The 18,629-nt window shown below is 36.7% G+C and overlaps 1 protein-coding gene across 1 annotated transcript in view; it reads right to left on the minus strand.

Annotated features, from left to right (window-relative positions):
- Positions 1-18,629, minus strand: part of RYR2 (ryanodine receptor 2) — a 735,760-nt gene that overhangs the window by 67,724 nt on the left and 649,407 nt on the right. The window contains exons 80-81 of the mRNA XM_071207362.1: positions 5,584-5,683; positions 4,205-4,284 (exon numbers count right to left, since the gene is read on the minus strand). Of these exons, the coding sequence (XP_071063463.1) occupies positions 4,205-4,284; positions 5,584-5,683 (180 nt within the window). The remainder of the gene's footprint in view (positions 1-4,204; positions 4,285-5,583; positions 5,684-18,629) is intronic.

An 18,629-nucleotide genomic window follows, 5' to 3' on the forward strand; every position in this document is an offset into this window, starting at 1 on the left:
TTACAGTCATAAATTCAGTTTTCATCACTATAGCATCCAAACCTAAGGAATACTAAGTATCTTTTGACTATTAAATTTTTCTCCTGTTCTTAGAATGACGTCCAGAATCTGTGCTCAAAGTTTTGGTTAAATATAAACGCAGAAAATGCTGAAGTAAGGTATGACTCCATCTCTTTTGCTTATTTTTCCATAGCATAGTCAAAGTTATTTCTAATGGAGATAAAATGTATTGGGGGTGTCAAATAAGAAGAGTAAATAAGATGATGGTAAAATAAAAAGTTTTAAAGAAATAAAAATACTACTTTTCTCTCAATCCAAAGTAGAACAGCTTAATTTCCATTTATCTGTGCTGTTTGATACAGGGTTCAGCTTAGCAGCTAAAATTTCTGTAGTAATTTTCCCCCCCAGAAATCAAAGGTATCATAAAACTAAATATATAAGGAATACATATATTCACACACATATAAAGGATACATACGTGTATATGTATGTACACACATATATGTACATATGCACACACACAAATACAAAGTCTTTCTGGGGGTATATGACAACATATTGGTCTAATAAAACTAAGCACTTTTTTTTTTAAGATTTATTTTATTTATTTCTCTCCCCTACCCCCAGTTGTCTGTTCTGTGTCCATCTGCTGCGTGTTCTTGTTTTTGTCCGCTTCTGTTGTCGTCAGCGGCACAGGAATCTGTGTTTCTTTTTGTGGCGTCATCTTGTTGTGTCAGCTCTCCGTGTGTGCAGCACCATTCCTGGGCAGGCTGCACTTCCTTTCGTGCTGCGCAGCTCTCCTTACGGGGCGCACTCCTTGCGCGTGGGGCTTCCCTATGCGGGGACACCCCTGCGTGGCAGGGCACTCCTTGCGTGCATCAGCACTGCGCGTAGGCCAGCTCCACACAGGTCAAGGAGGCCCGGGGTTTGAACTGCGGACCTCCCATGTGGTAGACGGACACCCTATCCACTGGGCCAAGTCCACTTCCCAAAACTAAGCACTTTCTATCACTGTTCTTTTAAGGTTAAGAAATGTGGCTTAGAGGGCCAGAGAGTAGTAGTAGAATTCATATCTGAAGTCCTAGAGAAAAAAAGCTTAACCTATATAAAGAACATCGACAGTGGTACATGCTCTCTCCAAGCTCCTTCAGGCTCCAAGGATTCCTGAGTATATGCATGAACCATACAATGAAGATCTTTTGAAATGAAACAAAGGCAAGGGAATTTTTAAAAATAAATATTGTAGAATGATTAGGTAGGTTTTCTTCTTTTCCTTCCTTCCTTCCTCTCTCCCTCCCTCCCCTGCATCCTTTTCTTAAGTCATTGCCATTTAGCTAAGGAAAGGGGAATCAAAAGAACTAGTTAGCTCAGATAGGTGCTGTAAGCCAAAAATTTTGTTCACATATTCATGGCTTCATATAAGGAGTATCAGAGAGCGATTAATACCCCAAAAAGAATTCATTTGTATGATAAAAGGACAAACTTAGACTACTAATGTTTTTGTGATATTTGCCACCATTTTTATGTTTGGAGTTGTAAGACCATCACATAGCCTTACTTCTCTTATGCTCTGTCAAGCATTTTGGCAAGCTGTCACCAAGTTCGCCTTGGAGTTCAATCATTTCTCAGTCCAAATTGTTAGACTCTCCATATACATGACTCAATGAGAGACAGAAGATAGAATACATTTTGACTCAATATTGCTTCACCTATAAAATTAAACATCAGTGATTCTGATACAGACTCATGGAGAAGTCAGGACATCTGTGAAATTGGACAGGAAAAATACATCTTCATTTTCATTCATTTCTAACTGAAATTTAGTATTCCTTTCAACTATTAATGAAGGCAATAAACAAAATTAGGACTGGATTATTTAGAAACCAATAGAAATTACTGGTATTTTTATTTCATATTATAGTTGCTGTAGGTATTTCAAAATATAACTTATGTTAATCATTTTTCTCAATTATGGTAATTAAACCAAGTAGTAGATCTTTTATTTAATGAGTTCATAAAGAAACACACATATTACTTTATCAAAAATCTGTTTCATAACATTTCGAGAACTGAATTTCAATATATTTGGTTTCTTATGTAAACCCATGCAATTTTTATTTCATGCATTTAAAAGCATTATTCTGAAAAGAGTCAATAAGATTTACCAGAGTGTCAGAGGGGTCTATGGTATTAAAATAAAAGGCTACACTGGATGGAACGTGGGAAAGTGTGGGCTATGGTGTGGAACACGGGACATGGGGTGCAGCGATTACCCGGAGATGTACTCACCAGACGCAATGGATGTGACATGATGATGGGGGAGAGTGTTACTGTGGGGGGAGTAGTGGGGTGGGGGTGGTGGGGGCGAATGGGGACCTCATATTTTTTTTTAATGTAATATCTTTTAAAAAAATGAATAAATTGAGTAGAATTTGGAAAATAAAATAAAATAAAATAAAATAAAATAAAATAAAATAAAAGGCTAAAAATCCCTTGGCATGGATTTTCTCTATGTTCTCTTCCATTCCTAAAATGTCATGACTGTATTTATGGAAGGAAGACACAATTTGAGAAAAATTTACAGATGAATTTTTCAACTATTCACAATCACTGCTTAATGTAATCCAAAATTTCAACAAAACAAGCAACTGTCAATTTTTCTCTGCTTTTCTTTTCCTTGACTCAGAGGTCTTCTAGGAGCATATTTTTGGCTTTGTCTCCAAATGTGGTGATTCTAAGATTCACAGCAACTTGAAGTCAGCTGTTCTGAGCTTTCCACCTGCCTTTCCTTCCTTCTGTCAGGTTAACCCTTTATCTGCCTAGATAAAACTTATCCAGGAAAGAATGGCTACTAGTTTCAAGTTATTAGGTCCTTTTTTCCTTTCTAAACAGAAGCCAACATACAAAAATTAGAGGTAGATTTTAGTTTTAAAATAACACAATCTGCTACTAAAAAACTGGTATACTGGGGTTTTTGTTTTGTTATCTTTCCTTTTCAATTAGAAAAATAATATTTCTGAGCTCAGGGCCCATCACAGTCCAGAAGAGTGGTTGGATCCCCAGGGGACTGCTGTGCACGTTTTGTGACATCCTCTTTCTGACAGGTTGTTTTTCCTTTTTTCTGAGTCACTCAAATATACATTCTAACAAACTCACAGACTTTAGTCTTTAATCAGATATAGGGATTGCTCACTTTTGTCACAACTGGTTGAAGTTATTAAATCCCAGCCTAGATCATGTCTGACTTTTATTTTATTTTTTTAAAGATTTATTTATTTATTTCTCTCTCCCCCCACACCCCCAGTTGTCTACTCTCTGTGTCCATTTGCTGTGTGTTCTTCTGTGACTGCTTCTATCCTTATCAGCAGCACTGGGAATCTGTGTTTCTTTTTGTTGCGTCATCTTGTTGTGTCAGCTCTCCGTGTGTGCGGCACCATTCTTGGGCAGGCTGAACTTTCTTTTGCACTGGGCGGCTCTCCTTAGGGGGCGCACTCCTTGCATGTGGGGCTCCCCTACGTGGGGGACACCCCTGTGTGGCAGGGGACTCCTTGTGCGCATCAGCACTGCGCATGGGCCAGCTCCACACGAGTCAAGGAGGCCCGAGGTTTGAACCGCGGACTTCCCATGTGGTAGGCAGATGCCCTATCCATTGGGCCAAGTCCACTTCCCCCATGTCTGACTTTTAAAGATACCATAATTACAAAACCTGGTTGGGATATGATTTTCTCATCCCTGGGGGACTAGAAAGAATTACAAGGCAAAACACTTTGGTGTTTTTCTTCTTCTTACATGTTTGCCTAGGAACAGAAGTCATAGCAAATTACAGTAAAATCCCAGGAGTCAATTTACAGGATGAACACTATTATAAACTATGACTTCAGGAAGATACCAACAGGTTCTCTAAGTAAGAATATTTGTTATCACCTTTTAAAAACAGCAGTTTTTATAGGTGACTTATTCACATGAAATGTAGCATGTCAGATAACGGCACATATGACATGTCTTCAGACTTTTAAATTGAGTTAATGTCTCTTATGGGATATTTAATTTGCTAACAAGGAGATGCTTGGATATTGGGACAATCTGACCACACAAGAGAGATATTTTAGATAGAAAATGAAAAATTTCTACCGCTAATAAGTTTTGTTACTATATAGTCCACTTATTTGAAAAGAACATTATATAAGCTGCTTAAAGACATTACCTGCTGTACTGTTGAGTTCCCACCATTTAAGATGGCAATTCCAAGTTTCAAAGTAGCAGCTACCATTGGTCCAGTTTCTCCTGAAAAATACAAAAAATTTCATCCAACTTTATATCATTTCACTTGCTACATTAACTTATTCTATCTCAAAATTTTTTCTTTTAAAACTGTTATTAGCCCCTACAAATCCATACTGTATAATGGTGGAATGGAGCAGACATCTTAATTTACCAAAAAATATTAAAACATAATGAATAGTTTGTAATGCTTTTACTAAATTCTGTGTAATATACCCGAATTAAAACTACATGAGGGTATTTAAAAAAAAAAAAACAGAAAGAATTGTTTTTGAAATACAGAGACCTGAAATTATTAAGCTTCACCTTTAATCATGTGATTAAATGATATTGAGATGAATATGAGCTACTTAAAAGTTGCTTTAAGCAAAACTTTCCCTCTCCCACTTGTACCCCAGCAAATTTTAATTGAAAAGCTTTTGTTTTTTTGTATCACTTTCATCTTAATATGCTTACAGTCTTGCTTTAGTAGGATAAGTATTCTCAATTTTATAATCATTCAGTTACAGTGAAAAATTTTTTAAATTCAACTAGGTGTCTATCATTTAGCATACTATATTTATTTTTAAGTTATTCACATTTACCTATCTTAAAAATAGCTATAATATCCTTAATTTGGAGGAGGAAGAGGCTTAAAAGCAGACTATCACTATTAAAATTATTCTAAATTATGTTAAAATTTATATTGAAAGGTGTCATAAGGAACATGTTACTACTATAAGATAAAACATATTGAAAAGGCTGGTTACTGAGCTATTCAACAGTACTTTGATTAAGTGTTGAAAAGCACCCACTTTCAAAAGTCTAAACATTTACATGAAGGATAGGTGAACTACACGAGGGCCGAGTCCAGCTTGCCACCTGTTGCTGTAAATTAAGCGTCACTGGAAGACAGCCAGGCCCATTTGTTTATGAATGTACGGCTGCTGTCAGGCTACAGGGGGAGAGGTGAAGAGCTGCAATAGGGGTCAACAAGCCGGCAAAGCTGCAAAGGCTCACTTGCCTGGCCTTTTATGGAAAAAGTCTGCTGGCCCCAGGTCATGTGATCAGTTCACTAGTTTAGTCATAACAGTATGGATTCCCAAACTTCAAGAACAGAAAGAAAAATAAGTCTCTTAAGAGCCTGAAACAGATCAACATTGGACCTGGTGAATCGCTGATCATATCTCTGAACAGGCCCCAACACAGTGAAGAACAAGAAATCTGGGGACTAAATCAGCGGAGTTGACCTGTGAGAGCACCTCCAGGGCAGAAAGGAAACGAGAAGGGGGAACACTTCCGCGGGCAGGGAAACCACCTCACCTTTGCTGGCACTGATTGTCTGGAGAACCATCTCAGCAGCACCTCGGTCATGCAGTCTGGCTTGCTGGTACAGAAGCTTTTGCTTTTCCATCTCTTTTTCCTGAACACAAATCCCAACCATTTATGTTGTGGCTAACAGTGAGCATAGCAGCGTTCCAAAGACCATATTTTTAGTCATCTCTTCATGTATGGGCTCTATGACAACATTATGGACCATTTCAACACCAACGATGTTATTAAACAGATATGAACATGTTTGACTCTTTGTTTTTCCCCTTATATTTTTCTTGAGATACTTTTGGTACTGGTTGATCAGGATGGATTTTCTCAATTTTAATGATTTGATTTGCCCAAAGCCTGTAGCATAGTTTTGGAGCACTGGACTGCATCATTTAAACTTGCACTTTCTGAATTATACATTTGTGCATAAGTTTGTCACATTTTTCATAATCTCCCAGGTCATGGCCATAACTTGATACTGCTCAGCAAACAGCTCGAGTTGCAAGTCATCACTGAATCGCAGAAAAACTTTAACTGAGACGTCTTAGAGTTTAAGCAAAATTGAAAGCTGATGTGGATTAAAAAGGAAGGCTCAACTAAGAAGTGACGTATGATACAGATCACCCGGTCACCCCCAAGGAGTAAAGGATGCAATGTGCCTTTATATTTTGTATTCTCTGGTGGTAACAAACGATACTGCATGGTGCTGCTAGAGCAATGGCTGAGGTGTACTCTTTTCCACTTAAAACTACCACTGAAAACATAAAGAAGAAAATAAAAGTAAAATATAAAGGCACAGCGAGGTCAAGACGGGTATGGTCATTCACTTGAGCAATCCAGTTCGCTGGAGAATTGAGAAGGAACTAAGCAGTACAAGTTGCAGAGTGCAAGTTGCATAGAGCCCTATGACAGCGCGTCCATCAAATGGCGTGGTAGAGAAGCTTAGTCAATGGGACATGAAACAGTCAATTAGTATCATGTCCATAAACACAACGGCCAAAACATATGTGACCTAAGAGCAGGAAGAGCTGCAGCAGAGGTAGCCAGGGTGACAGCTTTGCTGCCATAAACTTTCCATCCAAAGTACAGAAAATAGACACTGGAAGATGGAAGAGGTTTAAAAAATGAAGGCTTGCTAGTTACAGAATATGACAAATAAAGTAAACTAAAAGGAGGGGGGGAAAGAAATGGGCTCAAACAAATGAAAAAAGAAACCTTTAAATCAAAAGCAACCAACACAGACATTTATGCTGTTACCAGAGAGTTCTCGCCGAGGCTGGCAAATTTGTTTCTTAAATCTTTGATAATATCGTGCTGCGAAAACAAAATTGATCAGGGTTTTTTTTCACACTATAGTTAGAGCTCCTGTGGTTAAATTTTATTTTTTCTTAAATTATGTGATAGGCCTAAATGGAAGCAGAGAAAAGAAAAGAAAAGGCAGCTTTGCTTTATATGTAGCCATGCTAACACCTAAAAGGTTTGCCTTCATGTTTAAACCTCTTCCTGTGAAGTCAAAAACAAAACAAAAACAAAACCACACGGACACACAAAACTATATTGTCATTACAACACAGTTTCAGGGAAAAAAAAGAAAACAAAACTGAAAGAAGACCCTTTCACCTGCTCTTCAGGTATTGTTTAAAATTGATAAGCAACATTTGATTCTTCCTTTTAGACCCAACAATCTTTTACTTTCCTCCCATTGCCAGAGCTGGATGAGGAACTCTGGCTTCCCAGTTGAACCAACTTACTTTGTGAAAGAGTTTTTCCATAAGAAAATGGTAAGAAATTATTAGCTTAAGGAATTGCCCTATCGTTTTCATCAACTAAAGAGGCAAGGCAGTCAGAAAAAGCAAGTCAAAAAAAGAAACCCAAAGAAGATTAATGATGGAGGCATGTCATAAATGCTTGACCAAAAAAGTACTTTGCGGTTTGTGCCCAATGCACAGGTAGAGAGGCTCAAAGACCTGGCAGAGGAGCTTGCGTAATGGATGCTGAGATCTGTTGCGTGGGTGGATCTCAGGAGAATCAAGAAAGAGGATGGAAATCCATTTGCCTTCTTCAGAAAATGAACTAGAATAAACCTTCTGTGGCAAAGATCACTGTCATTTTTTTTTAACATTGTGTCTAATTTGCAATAATAATAAATAAATATCTTAGGGCGCTAATGAGACTTGCTTGATTAAACACTGACCCTCTAAGATACTCTGATCTAGAAGCAGGAAAAGATGTCCTTCATGGGGAGCAATCAAGTCAACATCTCTCTTGAATTTTTCCTTTCTTAGAATGAGTTGGAAGTCTTGCTTTGGAAGCACTTTAATGTTATTTCTTTCCTGTGCCATATCTTTTGAGAACTGCTTCTGGGTACATAATTTAATCCTATCATTGGAAACTGCATTACAATGCAAAAATAAATAAATAAATAATAAAAAATAAAAACCTTGAAAATTAAACCAGAACGTTTTCAGACCATAAAATGATGGATTATGTGGAAAGAAGAAATTTCTCTCACTTCAAATTTACTGCAGATAAGCGTTTCTAAGCAGACTGGAGATAGATCTTTTAAAAGTGTCTTTAGGGAACCAAGATCTAGAAAGCAACTTTTAAAAAGTATACCATCCCCCCCATTCTGCCTGAACTGCCAAAGAGTCTTAAATAAATACAATTATACCTACAGCTGCAGGGTAGACTTTTAAATTTTTCCAAGGTTACAGAGGAAGGCTAAGTAAAAAAGGAGCAGCTCCATAATTTGAATTTTCCCTTAGGTAAAAAGTTCTGATTGGCAGAAGCAACCAAGAATTATCAGCTGTTATCCTAATAAGATTGTTAGGAGTCTTTTCAAGTTCAAGTGTGGTCAAATACCAACCCAGAATCAAATTACTATCCCTGAATGGAAGCATTCGTCATTGTGATTTGCTTTTAGTATAAATGAAGTTTGTAATAAAATTGTTAATTTTCTTTCATTTTACCTAAGAGTGTCTCAATCTTTTAGCACTTGAAGGGGAAAAAGGAGAAAGGCTTGAAGAAAAAAAAACTATCTTGCCTTACAGGAAAAAGAAATAATAAAAGAAGAAGAAGAAATTATAATTGTCCCTTGCTCCTTCATGCAAAAAAAAAAAAAGAGATGTTTATTTCCATAATGGAGATGGAAAGATAATTTGAATCTGGGGCAACCTAAGGACAGCAAAGAAATTCACATTGTTTTCTAAAGGGCCATCCTCAATTATGTGGACATTTGGGGCAAACAAGCCTTTCGAAGGCAAGGGCTTCCAAATCTATGGCTGTGAATCAGGCAGAATGAGCCCTGGTATCTTGTTTTATTTCTTTGCATTTCCAAGTCTTCAACATCTCTGAAAAGATTTTCATCTTATACTACATGCAGAAACAAGTCATAAGAAAATGGAAATTTCCATTAACTGAACTTAAAAAAAATCTATAATTTAATAATATTTTAAGTTAACATGAAATATTTTTACTTTGCATCTTAAATGTAGTTAAAACCTGGAAAGGGATGTTGAATTTCAATATTATAAGAAATAAAACACTGAAACATAGGCAATTCAATTGGCTAACTATGGGGAAAAAGATGAAAATGTGGTAAAGGTTACTACTTATTTGGTTTACGACACAAACAGGCCAACATAGAACTGAGGCGGGAAAGATAAAAGGATGGATAAGAGTCACAATCTTCACTTCCACTAATTTTGTTCTCTACTCCAACTCCTGAAATGATAGATGAGCTGGCACTCATATACAATTGACTCACAGTGCTAGCAAACCTAGTAAAACAATTTTAAGATTGCAACCTTGTTTAATATGGATGGTTCCCAAAATTAAAAAAACAAAAAAGTGGGGGGAGTGGTGGGGTGGGGGCGGTGGGGGTGAATGGGGACCTCATATTTTTTGCATGTAATATTTTTTTAAAAAATGACTAAATTGAGAATTTGAAAAACGAAAGACAAAAAACAAAAATAAAAAATAAAAAACAAAACAGAATAAAAACACCTAAAATAAATGGATGTAGAATTTCTATGAAGTTCCAGCACAGGGTATAGAATTGTTTTGCTCATTTGTCTGTTTAAATCATACCACCAGAATACATATACTGTACACATATTATGGTTCCCTGCACATAACAGGTGTTCAATAAAATTTGAATGCCGGAACTAAATAATGTAATGTCATGTAGTTTGGACAATGAGTATGAAATATTTTTAACATTATCTTTTTGTTTGAAGAATTACAAAATGAATAAAATATGAAACATTTTTAAAAATGCATTTTTCAGTATATATGGTCAGAGATGTCTTTAGAATTATGAATTATACAGAAATAATAATTAAATTATGGGTTAGCTCATTTAATTTCTTGTCTGTACCTTTAATCATCACCCATTCTTTTTGTTAACTGAACTTTCAAATAGTATAATACTCTGCCAGAGTTCTACTTCTCAATCAGATTAGCAGTTTCTAATGTTCTCTCTAAAACTTTCCAATAAAAGAAACGTCTTTTCCTAAGCAAACTTTGTTTAAATGCCAAAACAAAGCTTTACTAACATAGGATCAGAGGCAACAAAAACACTAAACCAGAAAAATATATTTTAGTTAATGTGCTGGAGGTTCAGAAGTTTAGGTGTCTTGGTAATGTGACTTTACATTTTACTTTTCTCTGTATCATAGATATTGCATTCAGTTGGATTTTTGTTTCACCTGGATTCAGCCTAATTAGAATTTATACATAGCATCCTAATGCATAAAACCCAGGTGAATTAAAAGTTTTCTCTTTCAGGGTCCTACTGTTCAAATTTATACTACACTACAAATAGTTTCATTAACAAGCTGTAAAAATGAGAGAAAAGAATAACTCTAAAACCAGAAGAGGGAATGTGATTTATCCTGAGCACAGTATTGATTTAAAGCAGCCCTCACTTAGACCTGGTTGGTTGGTTAAGCCTTTGAAGTGCTGGACATCATCTTGAGCACGAAAAGCAAGTGCTAGGTAGTCCTTTTTCAGTTAGTACAACCTGACAAAAAGGCAGAATAAGAACAAGGTTTTTGATGACAGCTAATAATATGAAAATATGGTTAGATCTTGAAGATGCCAGAAGTTGGATTAATTAGTTAAAAAATGAAAAGTCAGAATAACTTTTACAGTAGACTGGATCATAACAATTCATTATTTGGATTTTAAGAATTCCCAACAGCAGAAGCTCTGAAGTCTGTTATTCTCAGTTTTCACAAATGGTTATTCATGCTACTCTGATTAACTCCTGCTGAACAGGTGCTCTCAACCTCCTTAGTAAAGACTCCATTTCCCCGCCAAGTGTTGCCTATTGGCTGAGAGGAGGATTTTCCAGGAGATTGCTTTCAAGCTATATACTCCTTGTATTCCTCTAGATACCTGGCTTCTATCCTACACTAAGCCATCCTCAGAAGAGATGTAAAGCTGGACTTTACTGTATTGGCCTCTCAATAATTACTTTTACTGAGTTGCTCTCAGGACAAAAAATGTCGGATGTTAGCTGCAGGAATATTTATGTTTCTCCCAAAGGAGTAGTTTGTCTTTATTGATACAATGAACTGTTGAATTAGGTAGTTTTATTTTGGCTCCTAGAAAGCTTGGACTCAACTGTGACAACCACCCACAGCAAATCAACAAGACTCTACAATACACACTTGTGCATTAATCCCACTCTTGGAAGGCTCTGCTGGCGCCTCTACCTCCTTTTATCCCTCATCATTTCCTTTTTATTCCCATCTTACTATATTATGATTGTGCAGTACACTTGGAAAAGGTGAATATATACATATATAAATATATATGCTAGGTATTATTTTCTATGACATGTATTGCTACATTTCTTTACTAAAACAAATACAGAGCTTGTCTCTTTTTCAATCATCCCCAAAGAGCAGAGGAAAAAAAAACAATTAAAAATTGTATGCTTTTATCAGTATTTATACACATAGAAGAATTGTGAAATTGTCCTGAGAACTGGTAAGAACTTACTTATGTGCAGTAAATCAGGCAATTTTAAAGGGGGAAATGACCCCTGAGAATATCTATTCCATAGATTTTAATTCAAGGAAGAAAAGGCTGCGACATAGTAGTTTAAAGTGACTTGATGAAGGTCACACATCAGGACAAGAATCCAGGTCTCCTGCCTCGAGTAGTCCTACATTCACAATCCCCTAAAAGTGTGTCTATGGGTTTCCCTGATGCGTTTCTACTAGGGAAAGTGACAATGGTTAACTGTAATAATAATAGCAAACACACACATAGGGCTTGCTAGGCGCTAGGCAATGTTCTAAGTGCTTTAGGTGTATTAACTAATTTAGTCCTCCTAACAACCCTACAAAGGAAATACAACACATAGTCCCATTTTATAGACAGAAAAACTGAGGAATAAGATCACACAGCTAGTAGCTGGGATTCAAGCATGGATGGTCGAGCCCAATGTCTTTGCTCTTAGCCTCTCTGCTACCTCCCATTTATGACAGAAGTTGTGATCAAGTATAAGCTTCAACTGGTATTACTTTAAAAATGAAGCACTTAAAGTCAAATTTATTATGCTTATTAAAAATATACAATTATATGTTTAAATGTAGGTGCTTCTATTTGCATAAACTACACAGTGTAGAGAACAGTGCTCTGGGAATTTTCCCAGTACCCCATCCCGCCTTACCACCCCTCTTTTCCATGCTCCCTTCTCTCCAGTCCTTGGTTGCTTGCTTGGCTTTTGGGCGAGGGTGGCCCTAGGAGTGGTAGCTCGCTGCTGCCTTCACTGCCACTCACCCAGGAAGAAGACCCCAAGCATGGCCCTGATGGATATGGAGAGACTCCAGTGCATGTGCACCGGCCAGGCTGGACCCAAGGAGGCTCTGGCTTCCCCAGGGGTTGCCAGGATGAGCTGGGCAGTATCAGCAGGAAGAAAGAAATTAATTCTGTGACCAATGAGAGATGGGGCAGTCAGCAGATAAAGTGCTCACCCTGCTTCCCCAGGAGGAACTGTTCCATGATGCGGAAGGTCTTTGGAGAGGCAGCCACACAAGTGAGCCACTAGCTGCACTGCTGTGGAGCTGCAGCCAGCTCAGGAATGCTCTACCTTGTATTTGCTCGTCCTCCTTCTCTGCAGAATTTTTCTTTTCATCTCATTCTCGATTCCTTGGGATTATAACATCCCCTCCCCATTCCCCATCCCTCCCTGTGAAATGTTAGCATTAGCACATAAGCTTTATGCCTCTGCTTACTATGGAACTCAGGCTAAGACATTACTTGGTGCTGGGTTTGGTGTTTACTCAGGAGACTTTTATCTCTGAACTGTCCATGTGACAGCCAGACCCTGAGCCTCAGCAGACTTGCAATTCCTGCCATCTGGTTTATTGGATTTACCCCAGCCAGCTAACAGGGAGGGGAAGAAGGTCAACTACCACACCAGGGAGCCAAGAGTGCCCTACAACTGCAAGCAGGAGAACTCCATCATCCATCATCCATATGAAATCTAAGCACCATCTCGATATAGAGGTGGAGTGGACATAATCATCCCAGGGTCCATAGGATGGAGAAATAGAGTATGGATTAAACTTACTGATATTCTACTATGAACTATTGTGATTAGTAATGGAAGAAATTGTAGCACTGATGTGGAGAAAGTGGCCACGGTAGCTGCTGAGGGTAGGGAGAAGGAAGAAGAGATGATGTGGGGGCATTTTCAGGACTTAGAGTTGTCCTGGGCAGTACTGCAGGGACAGATGCTGGACAATGTATGTCCTGCCATGGCCACTGGGCGGACTGGGGGAGAATGTAAACTACAATGTAAACGATTATTCACGTAGTGCAGCAGTGCTCCAAAATGTATTCACCAAATGCAATGTGCCACGATGATGAAAGAGGTTGTTGATGTGGGAGGAGAGGGGTGAGGAGGTTGGGGGGCGTATGGGGAACTCTTATATTTTTGTAATGTAACATTTAAAAAAAAAATAGACGGAAAAAAAAGGCATTACTTGAGAGCAACCATTTCACAGATAAAAAATGCAGATGGTACTGGCAGATGGCATGATTAATGGAGACCACTGGCTATCAACATTCCTTTCCTTTCTCTGTTCTATGATTCAATAGTATAGAAAACAACTCTTAGCTCTTTAATCCATATTTTGGATACCATATAGCTTCTTCAGAAAGAACCAAAGAACTATACTTTTTCATGATTAGACAGTTATTTCAATAATTGTTCCAGTACTGATATATTTCCAATTTTTGTACATTTAGGGGCTTTCTTTCCTAAGACCCAGAAGTCCATCTACTTGAAATTACTGTAATTTACCTAGTTTACTTTAAACTAAAAAATACTTTAGGAGCTATCTTAATATAATAGACTATCATCACAGACTCTTTCTTGGGTGGTAGATACCAGTCCTTGAAAAACTATGTTCTCTAATGAAAGCTAAATATATAGTCTTACCCACATTTAAAAAGGATAAGCTCATCTCCAATGCAGACATACTAGACAGCAGATTTTACTTTCAAAATTCTGGGTAAGCTTCCTTATCCACTAATAGTAATTAATCTCAATTAATTAAAATTCCAATCCCTTACAAGCAAATTTCAAGTACGATCCAACAATTGGCATTGCTCTACTGTGCTCTATACTATTAAGATTAATGTGAGACATTTGAAAGGATGCATTAATCTGTGGTGATCTTTTATCCATAGACAAGAAATCTCTATAAACCAATCTGCACACATAGCACAGATTCCAGTCTATTAATTCTTCTTCAAAGTTCTGTCCTGTAATATTGATGCTAGAACTAAAGAAGAAAGGAATGATGGACCAAAGTAGACTTATTATTATTGCAGTAATGGAAGAATTTACAATATTGATACAAAGATACAATATTGATACAAAGATTACCAGAGATTCTGTGGGGAGGGGAAGGTAAGAATAGGTGAAACATAGGACATGTTTAGGATAATGGAATTGTTCTGCATGATATTGCAATGGCAGATACAAGCCATTATACATTTTGTCAAAATCTTTAATACTGTATAGTGTACATTATGTAAACCATAATGCAAACTATAGATGTTGGCTAGTAGCAATACTTCAATATTAGTTCACCAACAGTGAAAAATGTCCCACACTAATATAAGATGTTATTAATAGAGGGAAATGTGGGAGGGGGGAGGATAGATTATATAGGAATCCCCTACACTTTTGATGTAACTTTCTGAATCTAAAACATCTCTAAAAATAAAATTTATAAAGAGAAGAATAAAGACGGCCATGTATCTTGAAAAAAAAAAAGGGAACGGTATCATTATAGGTAAGGTTTTAACTCCATATTGCACATAAGAAAAAATGTTCCAGCTCCCCTCCTCTTGAATTTTCATTTAAATCTCTTGGTGAATTTGCAAGATGAATTAGATGTGTTAAGACAGGATAGAAGAAAAGTACTGTCACTTGATAGTGATGACATGATGTTGGTGGTGTCAAGAGTACGCTTCTTGATAATCTCTCCTGGATCAAGAGGTGAGATGTTAGTCTCCCTAATTTCAGACAAAGCAAATGGGAAGGAAGCCTCTCCCAAATGAAAGTTACTTAACATAGGAAGACTGGGCTATCACCAACTGTATTAAAACGAGCAACATTTTCTTCCAACAATATTTCTCACAAGTGTTTAAATGGACAGCATGAAATAAACCCATTCAACGTTCAAATCATGTCACTACCTGGGGTGGGGTAGGGAGAAGAAAGAGTATATCATATAGCCATTTCGTTCTTGCAGAATTACCAAAAGAAGTTCTATTCAAAATTAGATGCTTGGAGGCACCAGACAAAAGTTTTTTTTTTCTTTCTTAGAGTTGTATTTATAAAACACCAGCTCTTAAAACGTTTTGAACTTTGATGGTTAGGCTAATATGCCAACTTGGTCAGGTAATAGTATCCAGTTGTTTGGGTAAGCAAGCACTGGGCTAATTGTAATGCAAGGACATTTCACAGACTTTAATCATCAGTGAGTTGATTGCATCTATGGCTACAATCAACTCAGGAGACTACTGTCGGCAATGAATGCAACCAATCAGCTGAAGACCTTAAAAGGAGAAGTGATTTCAGCACTGAGAGAGAATTTCCATCTCTACTTCCAATTGCCAACATCTCCCAGGGAAACCGTGAAGACCCTCATAGGAGTTCCCAGCTTGCAGCTTGCCCTACAGAATCTGGACTTGTACATCCCCATGGGCCTGTGAGACAATTTTGTAAAATCTCATACTATTTACAAATATCCCCTGTTGGTTTGGCTCCCCTAGAGAATCCAGATTAATACATGGACCTATATATTATACCTAAAGGTGCATTACTTTGGAGTACAAACTGGTTATTGGGCTGAGTAGTTCAGTATGTATGATATTTTATGTATGCTTGAGGCCCATCTGGGAGAGAATGTAAGCCAGTCTCTTAAGTTTTACTTCTAGAATGTCAACTTTGCCACAGGCATATTTAGCATTTAAGACACAAGAAATTCTTTTAATCAATAGTATAGAATACAAGAACCTCAGGGACTCATCAGCGAATTCATCTGTGAATTACAAGTTGGGCACCTGCCAAAGGATGATACTGCTTGCCTAATATTTGAGAAAGATGTTTAACATTAATGTTCCCCTCCTCTAGTCAACCCTAAGCTCTACTGAAATTCAGGATTTTAAAATAGGCAATAAATCTACATTATATTACCTTAATATGCCACAGAAAAGCTTTTACTATTTTTAATGTTACAGCCTCAGATTTTAGAGATGGGCAACAGCAGAAGCGCTCACTTGAAAAATGTTTCTGTATCATTTGCAAAATCATAGTTAAAATGTCGTCTCCAATGATACCAAAGCCCTTTGTTGAAAAATTCTCATCATGCTCAGAAACACAAAGCTACTTCACTTGAGACTTTCACTGAAAACTTGAGACTGTTACTTGAAACTTTATTATTTCCTTTGCTTATGAGAAACTTAAAGCTAAATACAGCACTCAATTGCAGTAATTAACTTGCCTGGTTACTGGTAAAACATTTCTTTACTGTCAATTAATTTTAGCTTCTTTTTAAATTTTAGTTGTCCTCTTTAGTGGTTTTAATGTTGAAGTAGCCCTGCATCTTAAAAAGGGCATGCATAATAAATTTGATGCCTAAGTAAATTTGAAAGAAAATGATTAAATAAACATGAATTTTTCAGGAAAAGCATATTTATATGTTATAGATGAAACAGGGAATTAAATTATCACATTAAAGTAGGTAAGTTTTAACAGGAACATATCAACAAAAAATATATGCACCAGATAAAGAAAAATACTTGTATATATTTGCATATTTGAGGATAGTTCAGTCTCTATGCCCTGCTTTCTGTTTTTCATGAGCCTCTTTTATTCCTATGGAAAATGCCCTCATAATTCTGTATTATAGCTGTTGCTTTCCTCTTCTCAATGTCTGCTGAAAACTTGGCAGGTGGAGTATTTAAGGAGAAATGACAGTAAATATTAATAACCAGACAAGTTATAGGAACAAAATTCAATTACCATACATGCTAAGTTATTCCCTTTAACATAATTTGTTATAAGAATTATTGAAACTGCCAAATAACCTTTCAAATTCATTGTAATATATGAAAAATTCCACCATTAGATTATTCTATTAATAGATATTGTCAAACAACCAGACACCTCAATGAAGAAAGTCTGGTAGGTTACTAATTTTATAAAGGGAGAGTAATAATCTAATTGTCTGGTCAAATTTTTTAATGGTTTTGTTAGTGTCACTGGGTCAGCCTTAGAGAACATCATAGATGCTCGTATACAAATAACTGTTTTTGAACTTGGAAAGAGTTCATATTGCTTACTCATAGAGTATGCATCTGACCATAGTTGGCATAACTTCATAAATTAGGAATAATTAGCCCCAAATTACATGGAGATCGGTACAACTATTAATGCTTAAGAAGTAAAAATTCCCAAATCTTGTCTATTGCACTATAGTAGCACAATAGATGAATACATGGCAATTTAAATCTTGAACTCTCGCCTCACCACACCTCCTGGCCCACACCCCTTACTTGGGATTAATTGCTAGGTTTCACTATTAAGTGAATTTGCCAGCGTTTCCAAATCCAAAGGCATAGTACCCCTTTCTCTCAGGTCAGGCTTGATACCTCAGCTGATTTCTTGCTCTTGGCCTGCCATGAACAATATACACTACTAAGATTCCACCACTAAACATTCCAAGCCTTCTTTCCCAAAATTGGTGACCTTTCTAAAGCCACCAAATTTGACTCTGTTTACCAAATTGTATTTGCCTTCAGATCTCCCAGAAAATGCACTCCTCTTTCAAATTAAAAAAGGTTTCCTTAACCAGCAACACCCTCTGGTCTTGCCTTGCCTCCATCCATCCTGCAAATACCGGCACAAACTGTGTGTGCCCATTAGGGAATCAAATTTTTGGTTGATATTAGGAGGCCCCTTCATATTTTCACTCTGAGATAATTAGTGATGAAAATACAAAGCTCTACCAAAATATGAATGTATTCATTATTAGCTATTATTTAAGCTCATCAGGTTAAGTGAAGTGTTATTGCCATTGTATGCCTTAACTATTATGTCCACCAGCTATATCTGATAGTATCTGAATGAACTCAAATTTAAAAATTTGCAAGGACCACGAGATATTGTAAGAACAAAATATTCCTCAAATTAAATATTGAGTTAAAAATATTATCATTTGTTTCTTCTAAATAGATTCCTTGTCATTTAAAATCATATTAAAAGATCATACTTCACTTTTATAAAAAAAAGTCATCTAGTTCTTCACTGTAATAACAGGATGAAATCTATATTGCAATTATGGAATATAATCTGCAGTTATTAGAGTTATTACTAGCAGAGGCAAATAGCAGACTTTTTTCCAGTTTCACCAACAATGCTTTTATTTTTGTCTATTTTCAAGTAACAAGACTTATTTAAAAAGAACATCAAGAGGGATGAGACCAGATGCTGCACTGAAAATTCCTTA

The sequence above is a fragment of the Dasypus novemcinctus genome, chromosome 13 (genome assembly GCF_030445035.2).
Source record: "Dasypus novemcinctus isolate mDasNov1 chromosome 13, mDasNov1.1.hap2, whole genome shotgun sequence".
NCBI classification, from domain to species: Eukaryota; Metazoa; Chordata; class Mammalia; order Cingulata; family Dasypodidae; genus Dasypus; species Dasypus novemcinctus.